General features: G+C 40.6%; 2 protein-coding genes and 4 non-coding genes across 6 annotated transcripts; all 6 read left to right on the forward strand.

Annotated features, from left to right (window-relative positions):
* Window positions 1-1,744: 1,744 nt before the first annotated feature.
* On the forward strand, window positions 1,745-6,724 carry rpl17 (ribosomal protein L17). The gene is made up of 7 exons (XM_049604740.1): window positions 1,745-1,819; window positions 2,272-2,321; window positions 2,502-2,542; window positions 4,402-4,536; window positions 4,715-4,813; window positions 6,248-6,439; window positions 6,648-6,724. The coding sequence occupies exons 2-7, from the start codon at window positions 2,282-2,284 to the stop codon at window positions 6,693-6,695; spliced, it is 555 nt and encodes a 184-aa protein (XP_049460697.1). The 5' UTR covers window positions 1,745-1,819; window positions 2,272-2,281; the 3' UTR covers window positions 6,696-6,724.
* On the forward strand, window positions 2,361-2,428 carry LOC125878713 (small nucleolar RNA SNORD58). Its single transcript, XR_007447779.1, has one exon. It is a non-coding gene; the product is annotated as a small nucleolar RNA SNORD58 (small nucleolar RNA).
* LOC125878711 (small nucleolar RNA SNORD58) lies at window positions 4,575-4,641 on the forward strand. The gene has a single exon (XR_007447777.1). It is a non-coding gene; the product is annotated as a small nucleolar RNA SNORD58 (small nucleolar RNA).
* On the forward strand, window positions 5,029-5,095 carry LOC125878714 (small nucleolar RNA SNORD58). Its single transcript, XR_007447780.1, has one exon. It is a non-coding gene; the product is annotated as a small nucleolar RNA SNORD58 (small nucleolar RNA).
* Window positions 6,513-6,580, forward strand: LOC125878712 (small nucleolar RNA SNORD58). The gene has a single exon (XR_007447778.1). It is a non-coding gene; the product is annotated as a small nucleolar RNA SNORD58 (small nucleolar RNA).
* Window positions 6,725-13,542: 6,818 nt separating the features above from the next.
* nkx6.1 (NK6 homeobox 1) lies at window positions 13,543-16,000 on the forward strand. The gene is made up of 3 exons (XM_049604737.1): window positions 13,543-14,523; window positions 14,705-14,877; window positions 15,334-16,000. The coding sequence occupies exons 1-3, from the start codon at window positions 13,956-13,958 to the stop codon at window positions 15,577-15,579; spliced, it is 987 nt and encodes a 328-aa protein (XP_049460694.1). The 5' UTR covers window positions 13,543-13,955; the 3' UTR covers window positions 15,580-16,000.
* Window positions 16,001-21,818: the final 5,818 nt, after the last annotated feature.

A 21,818-nucleotide genomic window follows, 5' to 3' on the forward strand; every position in this document is an offset into this window, starting at 1 on the left:
ATCCCAGCTACATCGGGCGAGAGGCAGGGTACACCCTGGACAGGTCGCCAGACTATCGCAGGGCTGACACATAGAGACAAACAACCATTCACGCTCACATTCACACCTATGGACAATTTAGAGTCACCAATTAACCTGCATGTCTTTGGACTGTGGGAGGAAGCCGGAGTGCCCGGAGAGAACCCACGCTGACACGGGGAGAACATGCAAACTCCACACAGAAGGGCTCCCACGCCCGGGATCGAACCGGCAACCCTCTTGCTGTGAGGCGAGAGTGCTAACCACCACACCACCGTGCCGCCCGGGTTTTCTTTCTTTCTTTTTTTTTTTTACAACATCGATGCCAGGACAGTGCCACGAAAACGTTGTTTTATTTAATTTTTTATTTTTTTTACGGCGCTATCACTGTGTCTCCTGCCAGGACAGTGCTATGAAACATTTATTTTATTTTATTTTCCTTTTTTTAATACGGCGATTCGACTGTGTTTCCTGCCAGCATAGTGCCACGACAAATTTATATTATTTTAAATTTATTTTATTTTAATTTTTAATTTTTATTTTACAGTGATATCGCTGTGTCTCCTGCCAGGACACTGCTATGAAACATTCATTAAAAAAAAAAAAACTTTTTTTTTTTTTTTTTTTTTACGGGGATATGGCTGTGTTTCCTGCCAGGATAGTGCCATGAAAAATTTATTTTATTTTTATTTATTTTATTTTAATTTTGTATTTTTATTTTACGGTGATATCACTGTGTTTCCTGCCAAGATAGTTTTAATTTTACAGCCTAGAAAATGTCAGAAAATGTCAGAAAACAGTGAACATTTGTCTGTTAGGATTTTCTAAGTTTGTCCAACCATCAAAACAGGAAAAAGAAAAAACCTGAGACATTTATAAAAGTTAAAACAGGAGAGTTTTTTGCTTTGGCTTTAAAAATGTCTTGAAATTAATGTTCTGTGATTGATTTTTAGTTCTAATTTAAACACATAATGAATTATTAATCATCTAGATATAAAGCCTCTTTAAGTCTGTTTATTTCTTGTACATTAACTGCAGCAACAGTAGTTTAACAGATCAGTCTGCACAGACTGTATATTGTTAACACAGATTACTGGAGACACATCTTCAGGCTTCAGTCAGGTCCTCAGTTCACCTGCAGTCACTCTGTGAATCAACACTGTGTCACAACAGTATAATGGACACACACTGCACACACCTGGATTTAAATGAAACTGCACAACTGTTGTAATAATGTTTTATTTGAATATGAAGCAAATATTCATTCATTATATTATCAGACTTATTATATTTGTTCATTATTTTTTAAATAAACAATAACAAATAACATCAATAACTAAAATAAAATGTGGGACAATGTTTACATGTTGACATTACATTAAAAAATAAAAAATAATAAAATAGATAAAATAAAAATAAAAATTCTAATAAATACATTGATAAATAATAAAATTAATCATAAAATAAATAAATAAATGTAAATGTAGAAAAAAGAAGGAAAAAATGTGGGTATTATTCGTATGAATGTATATATGTTTACATTTTAAATAAACTAGTACAGCATAGTTTTAGTAAAATAAATAGATAAATTTATTAAATTTTAAAAAACAAGTGTAGCATAGTATATTAAAAACTAATAAAAAGTAGAAACAGCGCCACCTGCTGTGTGATTACAGCATCACCGCAGTGACGCACTCATGTAGCTCCTCCTCCTGACCGGCAGGGGGCGGTAAACCTGTGCAGAGGCAGAAGAAGAGGAGCTCTGTCCCCGGCTCTTCCTCTTCGTTCCGCGGCCTCAGAGGTAGGAGACCAGTCCCGCATATGAAGACAACAATCTGCTTTAAATCTTAATTAAAACTTCACCATCCTGCTTTTATAACTCGCTGCGTTTTGTTAACAAACCTTAAACACTTCAGATGAAGTTAGATTTCTGAGTTTGGAGGCGGGAATTCTGTGTTAATCTAATGTTAGTGAGGATGCCGGTTTGGTCGCTGTGACTGAAGCGTTCCGCCATGTTGGTTCTGTGTGTTAATGTAACTGCACCAAACTGCAGAGTTGAAACGCTCATTTCTCCACAGAACATGTGTCGTGTGTGTTTTCACAGCGTTACCTGAAGTTTGTCGTAGTTCTCGGAGTATTAATGGCTGTTACCAGAGCCGAACCTGAAGCTAGCATGAGCTAATGCTAACAGCAGTCATGAGGGGGGTTTGAGTCACTGACTTATATTAATTTAATGTGTTTCTGATTTCACAGATATCTGAAAATGGTCCGCTACTCTCTCGACCCCGAGAACCCGACTAAATGTGAGTAATATGGAAATGTTTGGGTGTTGAACAACATGGCGGCTGTGATGACTTCTTAGGACACCTTTGGATTACACATGAAAACAACTCAGAAAGATCTGAGCTGCTGCACTGATTTAATATATTCATTATGTATATGTAAAGGACTTGAGGTTAATGAGGTCTGTGTTGTGTTTGCAGCATGCAAGTCGAGGGGCTCCAACCTCCGGGTTCACTTCAAGGTAAGAAGTCTGAATTAAACTCTGTCACATGTGTTGGAGATTAATGCACCAGCTGCTCTGATAGAATCATGTCTTTATAATTATGATGCTTCATACGGCAGCTCAGGTTAGTGTCAGAAACTTAACACTTGAAGACTCTGGTGACACTTACAGACCAACATGTGAAGCCCTCTCCCATCTGAAGACACTGACCACATTTACACGCTCAGAATATTCAGTTTTTTGCCCTTAATCAGAGAAAGCAGTATATTTATAAGGGTTGATAAGAAAAGGTACAGTGTGCATTAAAGGACATTTTAACAGATGTAAATGCACCAGAATGAGCTGATAGGCTAGTTTTCATAGGCACTCCCTTTGCCAGCTGTTAAAGCACCCTGGAAAAATAAAAACATAGTAAAATACATCGTGTTATATTACAGCAACAGACACATCACACAATACTGTTACAGACAAACCTTACTGTCACATGTTACAGGTGAATAATGTCTGTCAGTGTTCACAACAAGTCGTTGTTGTATTGATGCAGTGTCCTTTAAGGCCCTGACACACCAAGCTGACGGTTGGCCGTCGACCAAAGTCGGGCCGTCGGTGAGCGTCTGTCGGCCTAGTTTTTGCGGTGTGTCCCGCACCATCTGCACTTCGGCGTTGGCAGCTTTTCAGCCGATTGAGCATGTTGAATCGGCAGTGGAGCTTGTCAGTGAGAGAGATCACTCTGATTGGCTGTTCAGGTTTTATTTCCTCGCCCCTGTAGCGAGTGAATCTGCCTGTAGTGAAACCGGGGCTAACCGGTGCTTCCTCCTCAGGCTCCACTTCACTCAGCTGCCCCACAGACCCGCTGCTTCTTCCCACTTTAACCTGAATAACAAACCGGAGCTAGCTGGGAGCGGCTAGCGGAGCGTTAGCCGCAGCATGACCGGAGGGAAGCACAGCCAGTTAGCCTCCGCTAGTCTCTGAGCTAGCCCCGGCTCTCCGTTTGGATCCAACCGGAGCACCGAGCCCTGGTTTGTTATTCAGGTTAAAGTGGGAAGAAGCAGCGGGTTTATCGGGCAGCTGAGTGAAGTGGAGCCTGCGGAGGAAACACCGGGACCGTCTGGATGTAATAGTCCGTGGAGGTGCTGCGGTGCTCGGCTGCACAGATAGGAAACCCCTCGGCTGACAGGATGTACCACTCTCTCACTCCGCTCTCTCTCACGCAGGCGCAGAACGTACGTGCTACTTGGCCATCGGATGTAGTCCGTGTAGTGTGTTCAAATGCAACTGACACAGGGCGACGTGAGGCAACGCAGACGACGCAACAGTTGGCTTTCGTCACTGCTAGTTCTTTGATGTCGGTTTGGTGTGTCCGCACCTTTAGGAAATAAGGGTCTGGCTAATTACTGGTTTCAAGAAGTACTGTGGAATTAAAATTGACAGTTATCGCTCCGCGTACATTTGCGTATCTGATCCAGGGAAAATGCAACTCGTCAGAAAAACTGTTTCAAGTTTCAAATACAAGAATAAAAAGTTAGTTTAATCAAAAATGACCCTTTTGTTTAAATTCTAAATAATACTGTGACACCATGAAACAGATTGAGACAGTTATCGAACCATGAAAGTCTCATACCATGTCAACCCTAATTCCTACCGAGCTGTTCACGTCACAAATGAAAATTACTGTTCCACTAATGTTCCTGTTCACGTGCGCTGACATATTGTGTATCACGTGGAACAGTTTGAGCTGCGTGTCATTTTGCATCTTCGCATCAAAATAGGGTTTTTTAAAAGGGTTTTCCTTGAACCTTTGAGCAGTACCTGAGTCTCAGGTGTCTCTACTATCATCTGGGTGCTGATGGTTTGTGTGTGCTTGTTTTTGTCACCAGAACACCCGTGAGACAGCCCAGGCCATCAAGGGCATGCACATCCGCAAGGCTAACAAGTACCTGAGGGACGTCATCGTCAAGCACCAGTGTGTCCCTTTCCGTCGCTACAACGGAGGCGTCGGACGGTGCGCCCAGGTGAGCTGTGACCGCAGAGCCACGCATTGGTGTTAGAGCTGCTGTGATGACCATCTTAGGACACCTTTGGATTCAAGATGAAACTAATCTTTTGATCTGAGCAGCTTTGATGCATGAACTCAGTGGAGTTTATCTGGAGGGAGGAACACCTCTTCTGACTTGTTGTTGTTGTTTACAGGCCAAACAGTTCGGCTGGACTCAGGGACGCTGGCCCAAGAAGAGTGCTGAGTTCCTCCTGCACATGCTCAAGAATGCTGAGAGCAACGCTGAGCTCAAGGTACGCTCCACATGACTTCATGTAGCTCTGTCTCTGCACGACGCTGAGACGCCTGATGTCTGCGCCTGTTACATCACCTCCAGTTACAGCTTAAAGGGACAGTTCAGATATAATGAAGCAGGGTTGTGAGGTCGATGACTAAAACAAAGTGTGGTCGTGCTGCATCAGAGCGAAGGACTTCCTGTATTTGGATCATGTGACTCAGGTGATGCAGATCGCAGTGATGACCATTTAGGACACCTTTGTATTAACCATGAAAATAAAACGTTGAATCTGAGCGATCTGATCGTCACTGAGTCACACTTAATGTCAGGAATGTGACGCTTGTGTCGTCCTGCGTCAGTGTTTATAACAGATACACAAATGTTTAGTAGTTAGATTTCATCCTGTGTCTGACGGCAGCGAAGGTGGCACACTGAGTGTGACAGGTGAGGGATCATTATCCTGGTGATGACGTCAGTCTGGACTCGCTGCTGTTTCAAACAGTCCAGAAATTAAATGTCTGAATCTGATTTATAGTTTTTGACTTATGTTTTTTTTTAAAATCAGTATCTTCTATAAACATATCGGAGCGTCCTCTGAGACAAATCATTTTTGTGTGTGTAATATTTTGCTAAAACGACCTCGCTGAGTTTCTTTGAGGAAAAGATTGTTTCACTGTTCTTCAGACTTTGTCAGAAGTTTGGTCATCGGGCTGCGTTGGTGACGAAGATGTTCCAGTGTTCCTGATCCTGAACACCTCGTGTCGGGCACCATCTTGCTCACACTGGTCACTTTCAAAGTAAAAACATTAAGATTAATTTAGATTTTCATGTGTTTCGCAGTCAAAATGTGACGTTTTATTGACAAGTCAAGTTTCCATGGTAACACCTGGAACAGTCTGTATCATCTCACAGGGTTCTTCTGCTCCAGTAAATAGGACGAAATTTAGATGTGACTTTCTGCCCAGCTGTTAGCCAGAAAGCTAACGTCACGCTAGCAAGAGTCACGGTTAACTGTCAAGTGAACAACAGTTGTCAGAGCGTTGTCACTGACGAACGAGTCTCACACTCGTTTAGATTCAGAGTCAGTAGCACTGCATACAGGTGATGAACAGTAAATATAATCTGACTGTTTAAGAACAAAGCGAGGTGAACAGCAGACAGGACGTGAGATGATTCAGTTCAGAGTGGCGGTCTCCGTCCTGTGGCGTTCAGAGGATGAGACACTGAAGGACTGATGGTGGTCTCTGTTGAAGTCCAGCTCAGACCGAAGATTCAAAAACTGTTTTAGATCGTCAGAGAAAAGTGTCACACACACACTCTCTCTCACTGGCTGATGAACTATGAACACAGTCCATCTGATGCTGGTGTTGTTTCATCACTGTAGCTGTGTACTGAGTGACTGACAGGTTCAGGTGTCTCTGACCCGTCTCCCGGTCTGTTCTGGTCTCAGGGTCTGGACGTGGACTCTCTGGTCATCGAGCACATCCAGGTCAACAAGGCCCCCAAGATGAGGAGGCGCACCTACCGCGCCCACGGCCGCATCAACCCCTACATGAGCTCCCCCTGCCACATCGAGATGATCCTGACTGAGAAGGAGCAGATCGTCCCCAAACCAGAGGAGGAGGTGGCCCAGAAGAAGAAGGTACACACACACACACACACACACACACACACACACACACACACACACACACACACCCTGTGATACAGCATGGCTGCAGTGATGACATCTTAGGACACCTTTGGATGAACCATGAAAACAAACTGTTACAACCTGAGCAGCTGACCTTTAACACACGCTGACTTCCTGTTTGACCGGCGCGTTTCTAACCCTGAGTTTTGTCCTGCAGGTTTCACAGAAGAAGCTGAAGAAGCAGAAGCTCATGTCACGGGAGTGAATCTGAATAAAACTGAACTCGTTATATAAGCTGAGTCTCTGTCGTCTTTGTTTTCACTCCATCAGAGAAAACTGACATGATCGTTCATATTTTCAGTTTGTAACAAACGACTGAAGGTTTTACTTTTACTTCATCATCCGTTAATATCAGTTTATACTTGTACCATCAGACTCATGTGTTCACACATCTGTCACCAGTCACAGTAACTGGGAACAGACCAGCAGTGGAAGAAGTACTAAAACAACGGTCTTAAAAAAACTGTTACAAGTAAAAGTACAGAACAATAAGTATTAACATGTACTTGAGTACTTTTGGTACTTCATCACACAGACTGGCCCATTTCACAATAATACTGCTGCAGTGGTGGAAAGTAACTAAGTACATTTACTCGATGTATGAAAATACAACTTATAGATAAGATCATAAACCACGGCACACTGACCTGAGACACTTTGAGGGTGTATTTAGCACATTGCGTCTCCAGGTTCACTCTGCAGAGTCACAGGTGTGTTTTTCTTTTTCAATATTTTCTCCTTCATTCTTCAAAACTGTTTCTCAAGAGAGAATTTACAATTTATCCAAAAAGCATCAGAGTTTGTTTGGTGTGCAGTTTGACTTCTCTGATCTGTTTGGTAAAGTAGAGCCTAAGCTCTGTGTGTGTGTGTGTGTGTGTGTGTGTGTGTGTGTGTGTGTGTGTGTGTGTGTGTGTGTTCCATGTTTTTCTCCTCACTGACTTGGTCAATCCATGTGAAATTTGGCACAGTGGTAGAGGGTCATGGGAGGATGCCAATGAAGCAATATAACATCAATTGGCCAAAGGGGGGCGCTATAGCAACCCATTGAAATGTCAAACTTTGAATGGGCATATCTCATGCCCCGTATGTGGTAGAGACATGAAACTTTGCACAGAGATGCCTCTCCTCATGAGGAACACATTTGCCTCAAGAACCCACAACTTCCGCTTATATAGATTTTCTGCCATTTTGAATTGTTTGAAAAACACTTCAAATGGATCTCTTCCTAGGAAGTTTGAGCGATCTGCATGAAACTGGGTGAACATAATCTAGGGAGCAATATCTAAAGTTCCCTCTTGGCAAAAGTTGGAAAACTTCCTAAAACTGAGCTTCTATAAGGCAATGAATATTGCGGGCGTGGCTCATCACATAAAGGTGTAGAACATCTCAAGGGTTTCACCCATCACCACGCAACTTTGTAGGCATATGAGCACACATAATCTGAGGGGACCCCTCCATTATTGAGCCCATCAAACAAAATGTGGGCGCTAGAGAGCTCATTTCTTATCTAGGCCTAACCGCCATATGGATTTTTACTAAACTTGGTAGATATGTAGAACAGGACGCCTCAAGGTGACTGGAGAAATTTAACTCTAATTGGCAACTGGGTGGCGCTATAACAACAGAAAAATGCTTCAAAATGGCTAAAATGCGACCGATCGCTGTGGCTCCCCCTGTGGACCAATGTTGGTGTTGTTTCTAATGTTTGGTATGACTAAGTCATGGTATGGTTTGCTGCTGCAACAAGGGCTAGCTGCACCTTTCCCATGTGAACTACCAGTGCGCCCCACTTTGAAGTCAATACAACATATAAACACTTTAACTATCTGCCTTTCAACGTGCTACCTCAACTACTAATGTACAGTTTTAGCCCACTAACTATCCCACTATTGGCAATGGTACTACTGTACTTTCAATAAAGCAATCGTACTATCAGATTCACAAACACTCTGTCTGAATACATTGCTCTTCTTAATGGGGTCAGTTGACTATTTAATCTGCAGTTTCCTATGACCTGTATCCCAAACACACACCATGTGAAACTGTACGTGGGCAGCTGTGCACTCAGTGGGCATGGACTAGTTTAAAACTAATCACTGTCTCTGAGGAAAAAGATGTCCTCACATGGAGACGATGGGTTTATTTTTAATAATCTCAAGTGTGTAATAAATTATAAAATAGTTCCAATTATTTAAATACCTGAACATCATTGTGCAAAATCAAAACTTAACAAGTCCTAATGTCAGTTAAATAAAATATCAGTGTCCAATAGTTATTAGGTTATTTTATATTAAATTATAATAAAGAAGTGACATGAACACACGCTCCACAGTTTCCCTGTCACAGTCACAAAGTGCACCTGTTGTTTATATGTGGGTAAAGTACCTTGACATTGTACTTAAATACAGCAGGTAATGCAGTCAGTGAATTTACAGCAGTGTTTTCACAACATGACAACATGGTCTCACAAAGAGAAACAAACGTCAGACTTTCACAGACCAGAGTGGATTTAAGGAAAGACATAAATTTAGTAGCATCAAATCAGCATTTTAAACAAGTTAATAGTAAAATAAATAAAGTTAATAATACTAATATAGAGTTCCACTTTTCACTGGAGCAAATTTTCTCCCATTAATGTTTTGTTGTGCAACTTTACAAACGTTTGTAGCAACAATTCTTTCTGTAAGAAAGTTTTCAGGAAACTCAACTTTTTTCTTGACTGAGCTTCAAATAAAAATATTTTACCCAACAGAAGAATTGTATTTATTATGTGGGGGCAGCGACATTAAATGTTTACGTGTATTAGATTAATATTAAACAGTCAAATAATGTAAATATGGTAAATATTAAACTTTAAGCAGAGACTTGTTCCCTTAATGCAGGACTTTAACTTGTAATGGAGTATTTTTATGCTGTGTAATTGGAGTAAACTTTACTTTGACAAACTGTGATCTGTATAAATGTGGAGAATAAAACTTCAAATATTTAAGTCAAACCGTCCAAACTGCAGCAGCTGATCTGAGTGTAGTGATGTATGATGGACACAAGGGGGCGCTGCTGCACCACTGTGTTCACAGACAGGTCTGATATCAGCAGAATAAGTCAAATATTTACACAGAAACTTATTTATATGGAAAATATAATATTGTAGCTGAAGTCTGGCATTAAGACGTTAAGACAACAGGTGTAAAAAGTAATTAAAATTTAGTGTGGAAACATCTGAGTCGAGTGTTCACGACTGTTTCTCTCGTGATTTTTATTATGACATTATTTTTATTAATTGTTTGGTCTCATCAGGAGATAAATTCAGAGATTCAGTCTGAAATGAAAAAGAAAATCTTCACATTAAACCTGAGATTTACGAATTAATTGATTTATAAATAATCAGAATTGTCAGAGACCATTTTCCTGTCGATCAATGAATGGATTATTTATGTCTCATGTTTGTACGTGTCACACATCACAGACAGGATATAGACTCTAAAGGACACTCAGATGTCCAGCTGGAGGCCTCGTCCTCCTGCTCTACCTGTCCTCAGGTGACTCAGGACACACCTGGACTGGTTGCACTGGTATTTACACTGTAGTGTGTCACAGTAACACGTTATCTTTAATTACTACCTGACATCATGAGAAGGTGTTTACAGCTCCTGAAACACTCTTTGAATTAAACTGTATAAATGTAAACAGCCTTAAACGTCATTCAGTTGTTTTAAATTTAAATTTGTGAAGTTTTAAATGCCACAAACATTTTTCTTATTTAACTGATCTGCCTTTTAATGTCTTTGTCAAATAAAGTCAAGCTCTGCACTGCACAACATATACACTGCTCACCTTTATATATTTATATATTCAAATACTTTTTACCTTTACCTTTATATATATATATATACATATATATATACTCCCTACATTTATACATTTATATATACTGATATATTTATATATGTGTGTGTGTGTGTGTGTGTGTGTGTGTGTGGATATGTGAGGAGGTGGCAGTGAGGATGTGTTGTCTGAAACACTCTGTAAATAAAAATCTTTTATAAATACACAGTGCTCTCTGGGAAATTAACTACCTGAAAGACAATACAGTGAAAAAACTATTAAATAATTGAAACATATACTGCGACTGATTCACGTGTTTAACAGCAGAAAACAACTGACAACAGAGAGAAACAGTGAGTTGGAATAAGAGCTGATGGTCACTGAGACAAACCTCAACATGAAGTGACAGAAAATTTAACAAATGTAATGTTAATGTTATTTTTCTCTCATATTTCACATTTTTGCTTTGTTAATATCACAATTTGTCAGAACTTGAAACAAGTCAAAGAACATGGGAAACATGTCCTTTCTGCATATTTGTCTTGTGGTTTTACTGATGGACCTTCAGCAAACACACGAGCTGGTGAAGCTACTGAAACTAGCCTCTGTCTGTCGGTCACATGATCTTTGTCTTGTGAGTCCTTGTGCATTTTTCCAGCGGTGGATGAAGCACCTGAACGCCACACTGGAGTACAGTACAGATATCTCACCAGGAAATGGCTCTGGTGGCCTCCAGGTGAAAGTATTAGAGTATTACTTGAGTGTCTGATATTCACTGCACTTAAGAGTCATTTTATTACATCAAATGCAAGTATTGAAAAACTATTTGTTTTTCTTCTTAACATGACCACCACCTTAAAACTGGAGCGGATGCTACACCTGAAGAAAGACACTGGGCAGACCCAGGGGCGTACATAAGGACAGTTCAGGCAGTGTGACTGCTCTGGGGCCCCTGGGGTGGGAGAGCAGGCCGTAGAGAGAGCGGGCCCCTGCAAGTGATCTAGATTGCCACCTCGGAAATAAACCTGTGTTCAAAGATAAATGATAAAATATATATATATATATATATATATATATATATATATATTATTCATTTAAAAACATTTGCTATATATGTCCTGAAAAAGTCGAACCAATCCGTGTCATGGCTTTCTGTCTTCTTTTTTTAAATAGTCAGTAATTATATAAAACAAAACTATATGCTTTTTCTACGTAAGCTATACAATCTATTAATATACTATAATAATGAACAATTAAATGATTCATTTCTTATTTTCTTTGATATGTTTGTCAGATACGCAGTGATGAGCCTATATTTCAGACAGGCCTTGAATTCCTTTCACACAAAACACTTGCTCAGCATTTTGATTTGTTGAATTTTGAAATTTGTCAAATTGTTGATTTAAAGCAGTATGAATATTACTTGCAGAAAAATAAGGCTTCAGATAATAAATCAGTCATGAATTATTCATTTGATTGAGCTCCGGCAGAAAACAAACTGCTTGGTAACCAGACCAGGCTTCTGTTTGAGACGGGCCTGAATTTGTCTGAATGTGTAGCCACAGCGGGTCGGTAAAAGGGACTGGGTGTTTCATGGGACGAAGCTTTTAATTGATGTTTTAGGGCGTGTTGATGTTGTCACAAGTCAAATCTCTAAGACAATACATGCACGGTAGCGTGCACTAAGTCGTAACTTCCTTACACCACTGGCCAAACCTTTTTATTTATTTGTAACAACATGACGAAAATGCCTACGACATAGAAATACATGGAGTAAATACTTTTACTGAAATGTGTTGAAGTGTACCGGAGTAAAAATGAAAGTTGACAGAAATATAAAAACTCAAGTAAAGTACAGATGCTCCAAAAAAATACTGACATATCGTAACAAAAAGACTTCATTTTTCAGAGGATCCAATAATGTTTGAGACAAAAAAATTCAGACAGATGTTATTATTTGATTAATTACATTTGATGCTACTATGGTAAAATTAAAAACAATAATAATAATAAACATTTGAACTTTTAGCATCCTGAGGACCCCGTATTTTTTGACATTTAAAGGATTTGTTTCAGAATAAATGTCTGAAATTATTAAACCAATTTTACTAAACAAGATGATCTGCTCTGATATTAAAAGTGAAACACCTCAAGATTAAACCTGACAGACGACATACACGTACGTGTTTACGTACACTGTGTAATGTTCTGTGTGATCTGATGTAAATTTTCATAGATTATATTTCTTCTCATGTCATACACAAATATTTTACTGCGAAGCTGTCGAGCTTTTTGAAACTAAAAGTAAATATTCAACTTCACGTGGATAATTATTTTTTAAAAATCCAATTTTTCTTTTAAATGCAAAGCAGGACGCCCCCTGCTGGTCTGGAGATGAACTGCTCCACAGTTATGGTCACGTGTTTCTCTGCAGTTTTATTGATGTGTGAAAAATAATAAAAGACACAAATATTGTTATTTTTAAAAAGAGATTTTGTCATGATTGGATGAAAGGACAGAAAATCAACGTGTATGCAGATGATGATTGATTGTTTACATATTGAGTATAAATGAAAATTTAATGTAAATAGACTTTTTACTTTAAAATATAAAAAAAATGCATTTTTTTCATCTTATTTTAAATCTCTAAAGTTCATTAAAGTTAATTAAAGTAATATTTAAATTACTTTTAACTTCTAATGATTTATTTTACTCATCAATAAGCACTTGATTATATATGTCGTTTAAATTATAGTTTTGGTTATAACAACTTAAAAACATCTGCTGACTTTTAAATCTTTTATAAACACAAAAAAGTCGATTTAACATCAGATATTATTTTTTAAAAGAAAGTTTGTCATATTTTGACAGAAAATCAACCTGACAATGATTAATGTTACAGGTTGAATATTAATGAAAATTAAATTCAAATAGACTTTTTTCTTTAAATTATAAAAAATGCATGATTTTTTTGTCATTTTAGTTAAAACATTTAAAGTAGCTACATTAATGTGTCAAATTACTTTTAACTTCTATTTTTTTTTATTTTACTTAATGAGCACTATTATATATTAAATAAATTATCATCTTTGTTATAACAATTTAAAACATCTGCTGACTTTTAAATCTTATTTTATAAAAACTCTATTAAACATTATTTAATCCTGTAAATCAGAGCCGAGCTGCTGAGCCAATCAGGATCCTCTCCGAAATCCAGACGGCCCTACGTCACGGTCAGCTCAGCCAATGAGAGCAGAGACTCCCCCCCAGCTCTGCTCTCCTCTAAAGTTTGGGCTGAGAGCTAATAGACACAACAGATGATCATGTTTTATTATCTCACACAACTTCTTCAACTCAGCACACAAAGTGTCTCTCTGTGCTCCTGGTCCGGACCTGGACCCGATCCGGATCTCTCTCAGCTCCTCCCGCGGTGCACGCGCCTCTTCCCGGGGCTTCTTTCTGCAAGTTAGGATTTTGGATTTTGCTGTGAGCTCGAGCCTGAGATGGACTTTGACTGTGACTCCAGAGAGCAGCGGCTCGTGCTTCAGTTGTAGTCTGGACTCTGTCAGGTGCGCAGGGCCCCAAAGACCCGCAGAGACCTGCTCCAGCCGGCCCCGGATCCTGCACAGAAGTGGTCCTGATGTTAGCGGTGGGTCAGATGGACGGGTCCCGACAGAGCGCCTTCCTCCTCAGCACCCCTCCTTTAGCAGCTCTGCACAGCATGACCGAGATGAAGACCCCGCTGTACCCGGCGTACCCGCTCTCCTCCACCGGCCCCAACTCCTCTACCTCACCGGCCACCACCTCTCCGAACCCGGGCGGCATGGCCGTGTCCTCCCCGGGGATCAAGAGCTCCACGGGGCTGTCCTCGGGGCTCGGCTCCCCGCAGCAGTGCTCCTCCGCCACCCCTCACGGAATAAACGACATCCTGAGCCGGCCCACCGCCGCCAGCACCGGCGCCACGGTGGCGGTGGCCGCCGCCGCCGCCGCCGCCTCCTCCTCGGCGGGGATCCTGTCGGGGCTGCCCCGGTTCAGCAGCCTCAGCCCGCCGCCGCCTCCCGGACTTTACTTCAGCCCCAGCGCCGCCGCCGTGGCGGTGGCCCGGTACCCGAAACCCCTGGCGGACCTCCCGGGCAGGACGCCGATCTTCTGGCCGGGAGTCATGCAGAGTCCGCACTGGAGGGACGCCAGATTCGCGTGTTCACCCCGTGAGTGCGCGCGCGGACACGTCTTAATCACAATAATCAGAATAAGCAGAATAAAGTGAGAGTGGCTGCGGGCCGAGGTCAGGGCCGCGTGGAGCGTCTCTGAGGCCGAGCCGCAATAATCTGAATTTATCTGCTGATTAATAAATAACATTAATCAATAAGTGTGTTTGTGTTGTTTCAGATCAGAACTCCGTGTTACTGGATAAAGACGGGAAACGGAAACACACGCGACCCACGTTCTCCGGGCAGCAGATATTCGCTCTGGAAAAGACTTTTGAACAAACTAAATATCTGGCGGGGCCGGAGAGAGCGCGGCTGGCCTACTCTCTGGGCATGACCGAGAGCCAGGTCAAGGTAAACCTGCACACACACACACACACACACACACACACGCGCACACACACACACACACACACACACACATTACACATGATCAATTATAATTTCCCTCCGCGTGCATGTGTCCTTTTTAAAACCTGTTTTAATTCCACGTTGGAAAAAAACAAATTATGTGTAAATGCAAATGAACGCTTTTTATTTTTAAACATTTATTTGTGATGTTTTTCTGCTGCATGAGTTTAGTTTATTTCTCAGGGTCTAACGCACTGTGACGCAGGAGGCCGCGTGCACGAGCTGCTCCATGTTCACTGCAGCATTTCATTTAAAACACGTTAATATTTATAATTATTTTATAACGCAGAGTGAATCCCAGCAGCTTGACACATAAAATGAAGGTGTGTGTGAGTGAGTGTGTGTGTGTGAGCCTGCTGAGGTGGAAAGTGACCGGGGCTCTGCGGGTGTGTGTCGCAGGTCTGGTTCCAGAACAGACGGACCAAGTGGAGGAAAAAGCACGCGGCGGAGATGGCCACCGCCAAGAAGAAGCAGGACTCTGAGACCGAGCGGCTGAAGGGCACCTCGGACAACGAGGACGAAGACGACGACTACAACAAACCTCTGGACCCGAACTCAGACGACGAGAAGATCACACAGCTGCTGAAGAAACACAAGCCGGGCTCGGCGCTGCTGCTGCACACGTCGGAGAACGACAGCTCCTAATTCTTGGTTTCCGTTTGTGGGAAATGACACTGAACTCCCGGAGTCACAGCTCAAGATGATTTTTTTCTGTCTCTTTTTCCTTTTGTGCACGCGGACGGAGGACTTCCTGTCGGGACGAACACTTTGTGGCCCCTTCAAAACGAGAAAGTCAGAAAGTTGTAAATAGAAACGTGAGTTGTGTCCGATAGAAACTATCCTGCTGTGAATCATTCATGTGTAAAGACAGATTTTGTACAGATCAGCTAAAGAAAACAAACAAACACTTTTAGTTCGTTTTGTATTCACAGAAACAAACAAACAAACAAAAAAACCTTCGACGGGTCCGCGAAGGCCTCTTCACCCGCCCCTGAACGCACCACACGCACCTGTACATACAGCCGAATATTTCCTCACATTTTTATTTATATGTCTGAAGTTGTGAGTGAAGCCTGCAGCTGTGTATCATGGCGGGTCAATGTAATGCACTTTTATTTAATAAAAACTCAAATGTTTGCTTGTTGTTTTCAGCCGGAACATTTTAATTAATACACGTGTTTAATTCATTAATGACGGCATTGATTAATGAATTCATTTAACGGGCAGAGCGGTCGATAAATCATCTGCTTTAATCGAATATTTTCATCAATATTAATTATTTAACCCCCGTTAGATTATTATGCGATGCTGCCATCACATATCTAATTATTGTTATTATTATTATTATTATTATTATTATTATTATTACGGGACTCGCTGCTGAGATCATTTCAGGCCTTTTCTGTTTTATTTAATTTTCTTTTTGTTTTTTAATTTTATTTTACAGATATTTTTTAAACTCTGAAACATTGCTGAGAGGACTTTAAAGCGCAGATTAAAAAAAAGCGGAAATTTGCGCTCAAACGAAAAAACATCCAGATTTTATTTATTTTAAAAATAAAAATCGCGACAATTTAAATTGAACGTTGAGAAGAGGAGGAGTAAAAAAAAAAAGCCAATAAGTTGTCGCTGTGAAGCTTCACGGTTTCATCAGCAGCTCGTTTTCTCCCAAATTGAAAGTCAGTGAAGCGACCTGCAGCCAGCTGATCTTTAATTCATCACATGTGGATCCGGATGTAACTGCTGCTGCGGGTCACGTGTCTCATCACAACACCACTCTGAAAATAATATTTAGGAACGAAAAATATAAAGTTATAAATTAAATGATGTGCGGATGATTTGGGTTGTGATAGACCGGGGTGTGCGCGCTGTCTGAGCCGGGAACAGGCGCCTCTGTGCCGGCTGCGATCAGCTCCTCTCCTCGGGGTCTGGAGCTTTAATGGCCTGGAGACTTTATCAGCTGCGATCAAACACTGATGACACGTGATGGCTGTTTTAACTCTTTGTGACGCATTTCCTCTCACACACCACGATGATGGAGTAATATTAATATCGAAAAATTAATTTGTCTTCTTAAAAAATTCTTTTTCTTTTCTTGGCTTCGCTAAAACCCAAAATGCGGAAGTCAGAGTGATGAGTGTTCACTCAAACTGCACAAAACACAAACAATATTTTTTCTTATAACACAGAATAACGAAATATCTCATGTTTGATATGAACAAATATGTTTTAATGAGACATTTCTAACCTCCTGCTCACCTTTAACGTACAAACTGTTGTATTAACAGAAATATAATCGTGATTTTAGAGGTTTAATGTCGCCTTAAAACATTTATCACAGATATATGTGATTTATTTAATTCAAACAGAAGACGTGTAAAATCATGTGTCATGAAATTAACAAAATCCTGAATTTGTTCTCTGATATTTTAAAGAACATCAGGTTTTTTTTTTTATTTATTAATTCATAATTTAGAATTTCAGCAGTGTTTTATTCAGCTGTGTTATTTTGTTCTGAAGCTGCGAAACATTTAGACCTTCATGGTTTTTATTTTACTGTCTTTCTAAAATGTTTTTAATGGCATTTATTATCAGGTTCATGTGAACAGAAATAATATTCCACAACTCACCATACACATAAACAACATGCTACAGGCTCAATGTAATAATAATAATAATAATCATAATATATATACAACACCTTCCATGCAAGAAATGCAGCTTCGACAGAAAGGAGATAAAACAGACCAACATGACAGTTCAGTAATATAAATTATTCCTTCACATGCAGCATGTAAATCCTGTTTATTCAATTTAGAAATCATTTCATCTAAATAATGAATTCAAATTAAATAGTAATTAAATTAAAGCACACTTTCTTGTCTTCCTCGAGCTTCATCTTCAAACTGTGACTCAGCAGTTTGTTCATGACCCGACGTTTTTCTGCTTCTTTATTTGAGCTGAAATCAAACAGCAGCTTTTTTAAAGGATGGCTTAAAGTTAAGTTGTTTCATTAGTGTGCCGTGCAGAGCAGAGTGAGAGGCAGCCGTCTGAGCTGAGAACATAATCTGCTGCTGCTTCACAGTGTTTTCACCTCGACATCATCGCTGTAGATTTTCAGATGTGAATAACTGTTTCAGAGCCGAGGAGCTGCAACATGACGACCCCTGAGGGTCAGCCTGTGGCCCCTCACAGGCTGACCCTCAGGTTGGGAACCTTCGTCCCGCCTAGAGGAATACAACAAAAAATGTGTTAAATTTATTCTTTCATTTTAAATATAGTGACACCAAGAAAAACAAAAAATCATAAAACAGAGCTGAAACAATTAGCTGAATAATTAGTTTATTAACAGAAAATTAATTTGCAGCTATTTTGATTTATTGTTTCAGTCATTATTACCAAACAGAAATGTAAAAAAAAAAACAACAACCTTTTTTTGTTTTAAATCTCTGAAAATCTTTATTGTCAGACAGAAGGAGACATCTGAAGACGTCACGTTGGACTCTAAATGTTTAATATTTGTATGTTTAAAAATAGTTTTATTACATTTAGAAAGACAGCCGTTGGTCCTAACTGACTTATTTGAATTTAGGCACAACAGGAGTTAGACTGAAAAAATAATCTGTCCTCCTTCATGAGATTCACCACCTCATCTCGGCTGCTCTGCACACGTTACACTCCGTCAGCCTTCGAACAGAAATGTGAAACATTGAGCTGATTCTGTGATTTCCTCTGGTGTGTGTCTCAGTGAGCTGGACGTCTGAGGGTAAAATGAGACATCTGAAGACTCATAACAAACGTTTTCACCTTCTTCTGCCTTTTTATAGAAACAAAAACATTTAATGAGAAATATTTGACACAGTGAGAGTGAGGCCATCAGGTCATGATGTAAAAACAAACAGGAGAGATCAGTCGAAATAATAAAACCAATAAAATCACAAATCAGAACATCAGGACAAAAAATGAACGCGTCAATAATTATAATCCAATAATACAGATTATTCTGCATTATTTCACTCTTAGCTGAGCATTTTGAGCTCCTCCAATTTGAACGAGTTATTAACAACCTGAACCAAGACTTTGTTTATCTGCAGCACGGATGGATTACTGACACGGCCTTAAGAGGGCCCGACAGGTCATGGGCCCCTGAGCCAGAGCCTCTGTGTGTCGCTGGGTTAATCACATATATTATTTTAAATTCTATTTTATATTTTGCCAACGAAACACAGCTGTATCTCTCGTGTCCTCTGATGGTTTCCTCTGATATTTAGTACCGTGGCTGACAGTGTTCGGTATCATATTATTACATCTGGTGAAGTTTATGTGTCTGCCGTGGATGGATTACTGAACAGGTCTACTGGGGATCGGCCCAGGGGCCCAAAGTGTCAGGGGGCCCTTGGCCTTCATTTGTAAAATGTCAAACATCAAATTAACCAATGTGTCCTTGCACTACGGTTCGTCTGATATCCTGCAACAATGCCCAACTACAGTTCGTAAGATGTCCAACAAATTAGTGTCCTACGTAAGATGCTCCGTCCTTAACGTAAAGATACAGAGGTTTGGTTTGAAAAAAAAAAAAAAGAAAAAAAAGATTTAACGTTCAAATGTTTCTGAACACTCGACTCATCCTCACTGTGACCTCGTCACATGTCCACGTTTGGTCATGGACTTTCCACGTCCACATATGGCGTCCAAGGTACCCTGGGTGTGTTGGTTGTTGACGTTCTGGGACGCCGTGTCAACTTCAGCCTGTTACATGCATTGTCTGTTTTCAAAATACACTTCTGTTTTCACAGGAAATGTACAGTTTGATACAGTCTCTTTCAAAATAAAAGCACTACGTCGGTACAACACCGCAAATTCATGTTTTGTGGTTAGGTATAGGAAAAAGGAACAGGGTTTGGCTTTAGAACCTTACATAACGCGAGCAACGCTTCCTTGGATGAAATTTGGTGGTTACTGGATCCATCTGCCTCTCCTGCCGCCTGCCTTTGTTGATCCTTCGCCGCCTTAGCTGTCGTCCTTGTCCCGCCATGTTTCCCCCTGACGCCGCTGGGCACCGTTAAACCATAACAGCAACCAGCCACACATCATGCTGACGTGGAAGGATGCATTTTTCGTCGTTTCTGATTTTGATGACTTCTGAGTAAGACCAGGCTCGTTCTTGTGACCCTTCCATCACCCCAACCTGCCCGCTAACTGGACCGCTGCCTTCTTTACTCCCGTCAGCACATTGGTCACATGATCGCAGCCTTCCAAAATACAATGGTTATGCATGAATTACTGCTTCATTATCACAGAGGGTATGTAAGGATTTTGATGTATTAGTTTTCGTAGGAAAACGTACAAACAGTGCATGAGAGCAGAATGAATTAATACGTACCGATCAGGAAGAGACGCAAAATCACCCCAAAGAGACGCAAAACAAGGAAACACAAACCCACAAGGATACATATCTACAAAGAGACCCCAAACCATCACATAGTCCATATGTCTTGCTCCTGCGTAGGAGAGCTGGTGGGGCCCTTTGTATATCTCTGCCCAGGGGCCCCCTGTCTCTGAACTGTCTTCATCCATGACTTGATATTCACAGAACAGCCAACACATTATCACTCACACATATTGACATTGGGTCTTTTCAAAATACACTTCCATTTTCACAGGAAATGTACAGTTTGCATACAGTCTCTTTCAAAATAAAAGCACTACATCGGTACAACACTGTGAATTGACGTTTTTTTTCCCTTCAACAATAAAAACACATGGTTGGCTTTAGGAAAAAAGAACAGGGTTTGGCTTTAGAAGTGAACACCAACCTCCTGGGTCAAAGTCAGTGGTTGTTTGAGTTCAAACAGAGGGATCTGTCCGTGTCTGCATCTAACTTTGAGTATAAATAACGTAAGTTTCATATGACCGTTAACTGTGGCAGGTTTAAACACGTGGTTAACATTGTGAAACGGTCGCAGTTGACTGCTTGCTCAGTGTAGTGTGGCAGAGGCTATTCGTTTTACGAACAACATATTTGTTTACTTCCTGTCAACCCAACAGTAACGTTACCTCGGCCTCCAACCTTAGCGAACAACATCGTTTATGTTGCTTCTGGATTATTTCTCGAGATTCTAGTGCTAATTTCATCCTACAGTTACTTTAATTTTCACAGTTAGCTACGTATACTGTTAATAGTATTTACCATTCGTTTTGTATAAAGTGTTTTTGATCATTTTGTTAATCACCTCAGTTTCTTTCAATAGCTTAGATTAGCCAGAGCTAGCCTAGCTGGCTTTAAAAACAAAGAAAAGCACCGTTCAGTTTATGAGGACAGCGGTCAGGTCTATGAAGCTTTACTGCTCACTTCTGCAAGATTGTCAAAGCACAAAGTGTAAAAAATAAACGTTAGCTAAGCTCGTAAAATCAAGCTAACATTGTTTCTACACTGACTAGCTAACATTGCTAATGCTGCGTTCACACTATGAAACACACAGCAAGAATGTTACCAGCGACATTTTCGCTAAGTGGCCATGAAGTGCTGCCCAAGTGCTCATTACCATAGCTATGTGGTCACGGGCTTGTACGTGTGTCTACTGGCCACAAAACGTTTCAACTGAACGTCATTTAAAGTTTGTATATGGTTATTAAAATATCTGTGCTTACAATCAGTGTCTGTGTGACAGTGTGACATTTCACCACTCCACAGCATCTCTGTGTGCACCGCAATGTGCAGAAAGCTAGCATAGGGTTAACTAACAAAAGTTAACACAGTACAGTTGCTGAAAAACAAACCATATGATTAACTGACGCTTCACCACGTCACAGAAGCGCTGAGAAAGTTGAGGCCAGCTCAACTTTTGTTTTTAGTACGCCACGCCCATCAGTAGCTTCATGTC

Source organism: Epinephelus fuscoguttatus, linkage group LG18 (assembly GCF_011397635.1).
Source record: "Epinephelus fuscoguttatus linkage group LG18, E.fuscoguttatus.final_Chr_v1".
NCBI lineage: Eukaryota > Metazoa > Chordata > Actinopteri > Perciformes > Serranidae > Epinephelus > Epinephelus fuscoguttatus.

What these genes read in the sequence shown, in the direction of transcription:
- rpl17 (XM_049604740.1), top strand. Translation starts at nt 2,282, where the DNA reads ATGGTCCGCTACTCTCTCGACCCCGAGAACCCGACTAAAT. An exon ending in CCCCGAGAACCCGACTAAAT is followed by an intron (nt 2,322 to 2,501) that starts GTGAGTAATATG and finishes TTGTGTTTGCAG; the next exon opens with CATGCAAGTCGAGGGGCTCC. An exon ending in ACCTCCGGGTTCACTTCAAG is followed by an intron (nt 2,543 to 4,401) that starts GTAAGAAGTCTG and finishes TTTTGTCACCAG; the next exon opens with AACACCCGTGAGACAGCCCA.
- nkx6.1 (XM_049604737.1), top strand. Translation starts at nt 13,956, where the DNA reads ATGTTAGCGGTGGGTCAGATGGACGGGTCCCGACAGAGCGCCTTCCTC. An exon ending in CAGATTCGCGTGTTCACCCC is followed by an intron (nt 14,524 to 14,704) that starts GTGAGTGCGCGC and finishes GTGTTGTTTCAG; the next exon opens with ATCAGAACTCCGTGTTACTG. An exon ending in TGACCGAGAGCCAGGTCAAG is followed by an intron (nt 14,878 to 15,333) that starts GTAAACCTGCAC and finishes TGTGTGTCGCAG; the next exon opens with GTCTGGTTCCAGAACAGACG.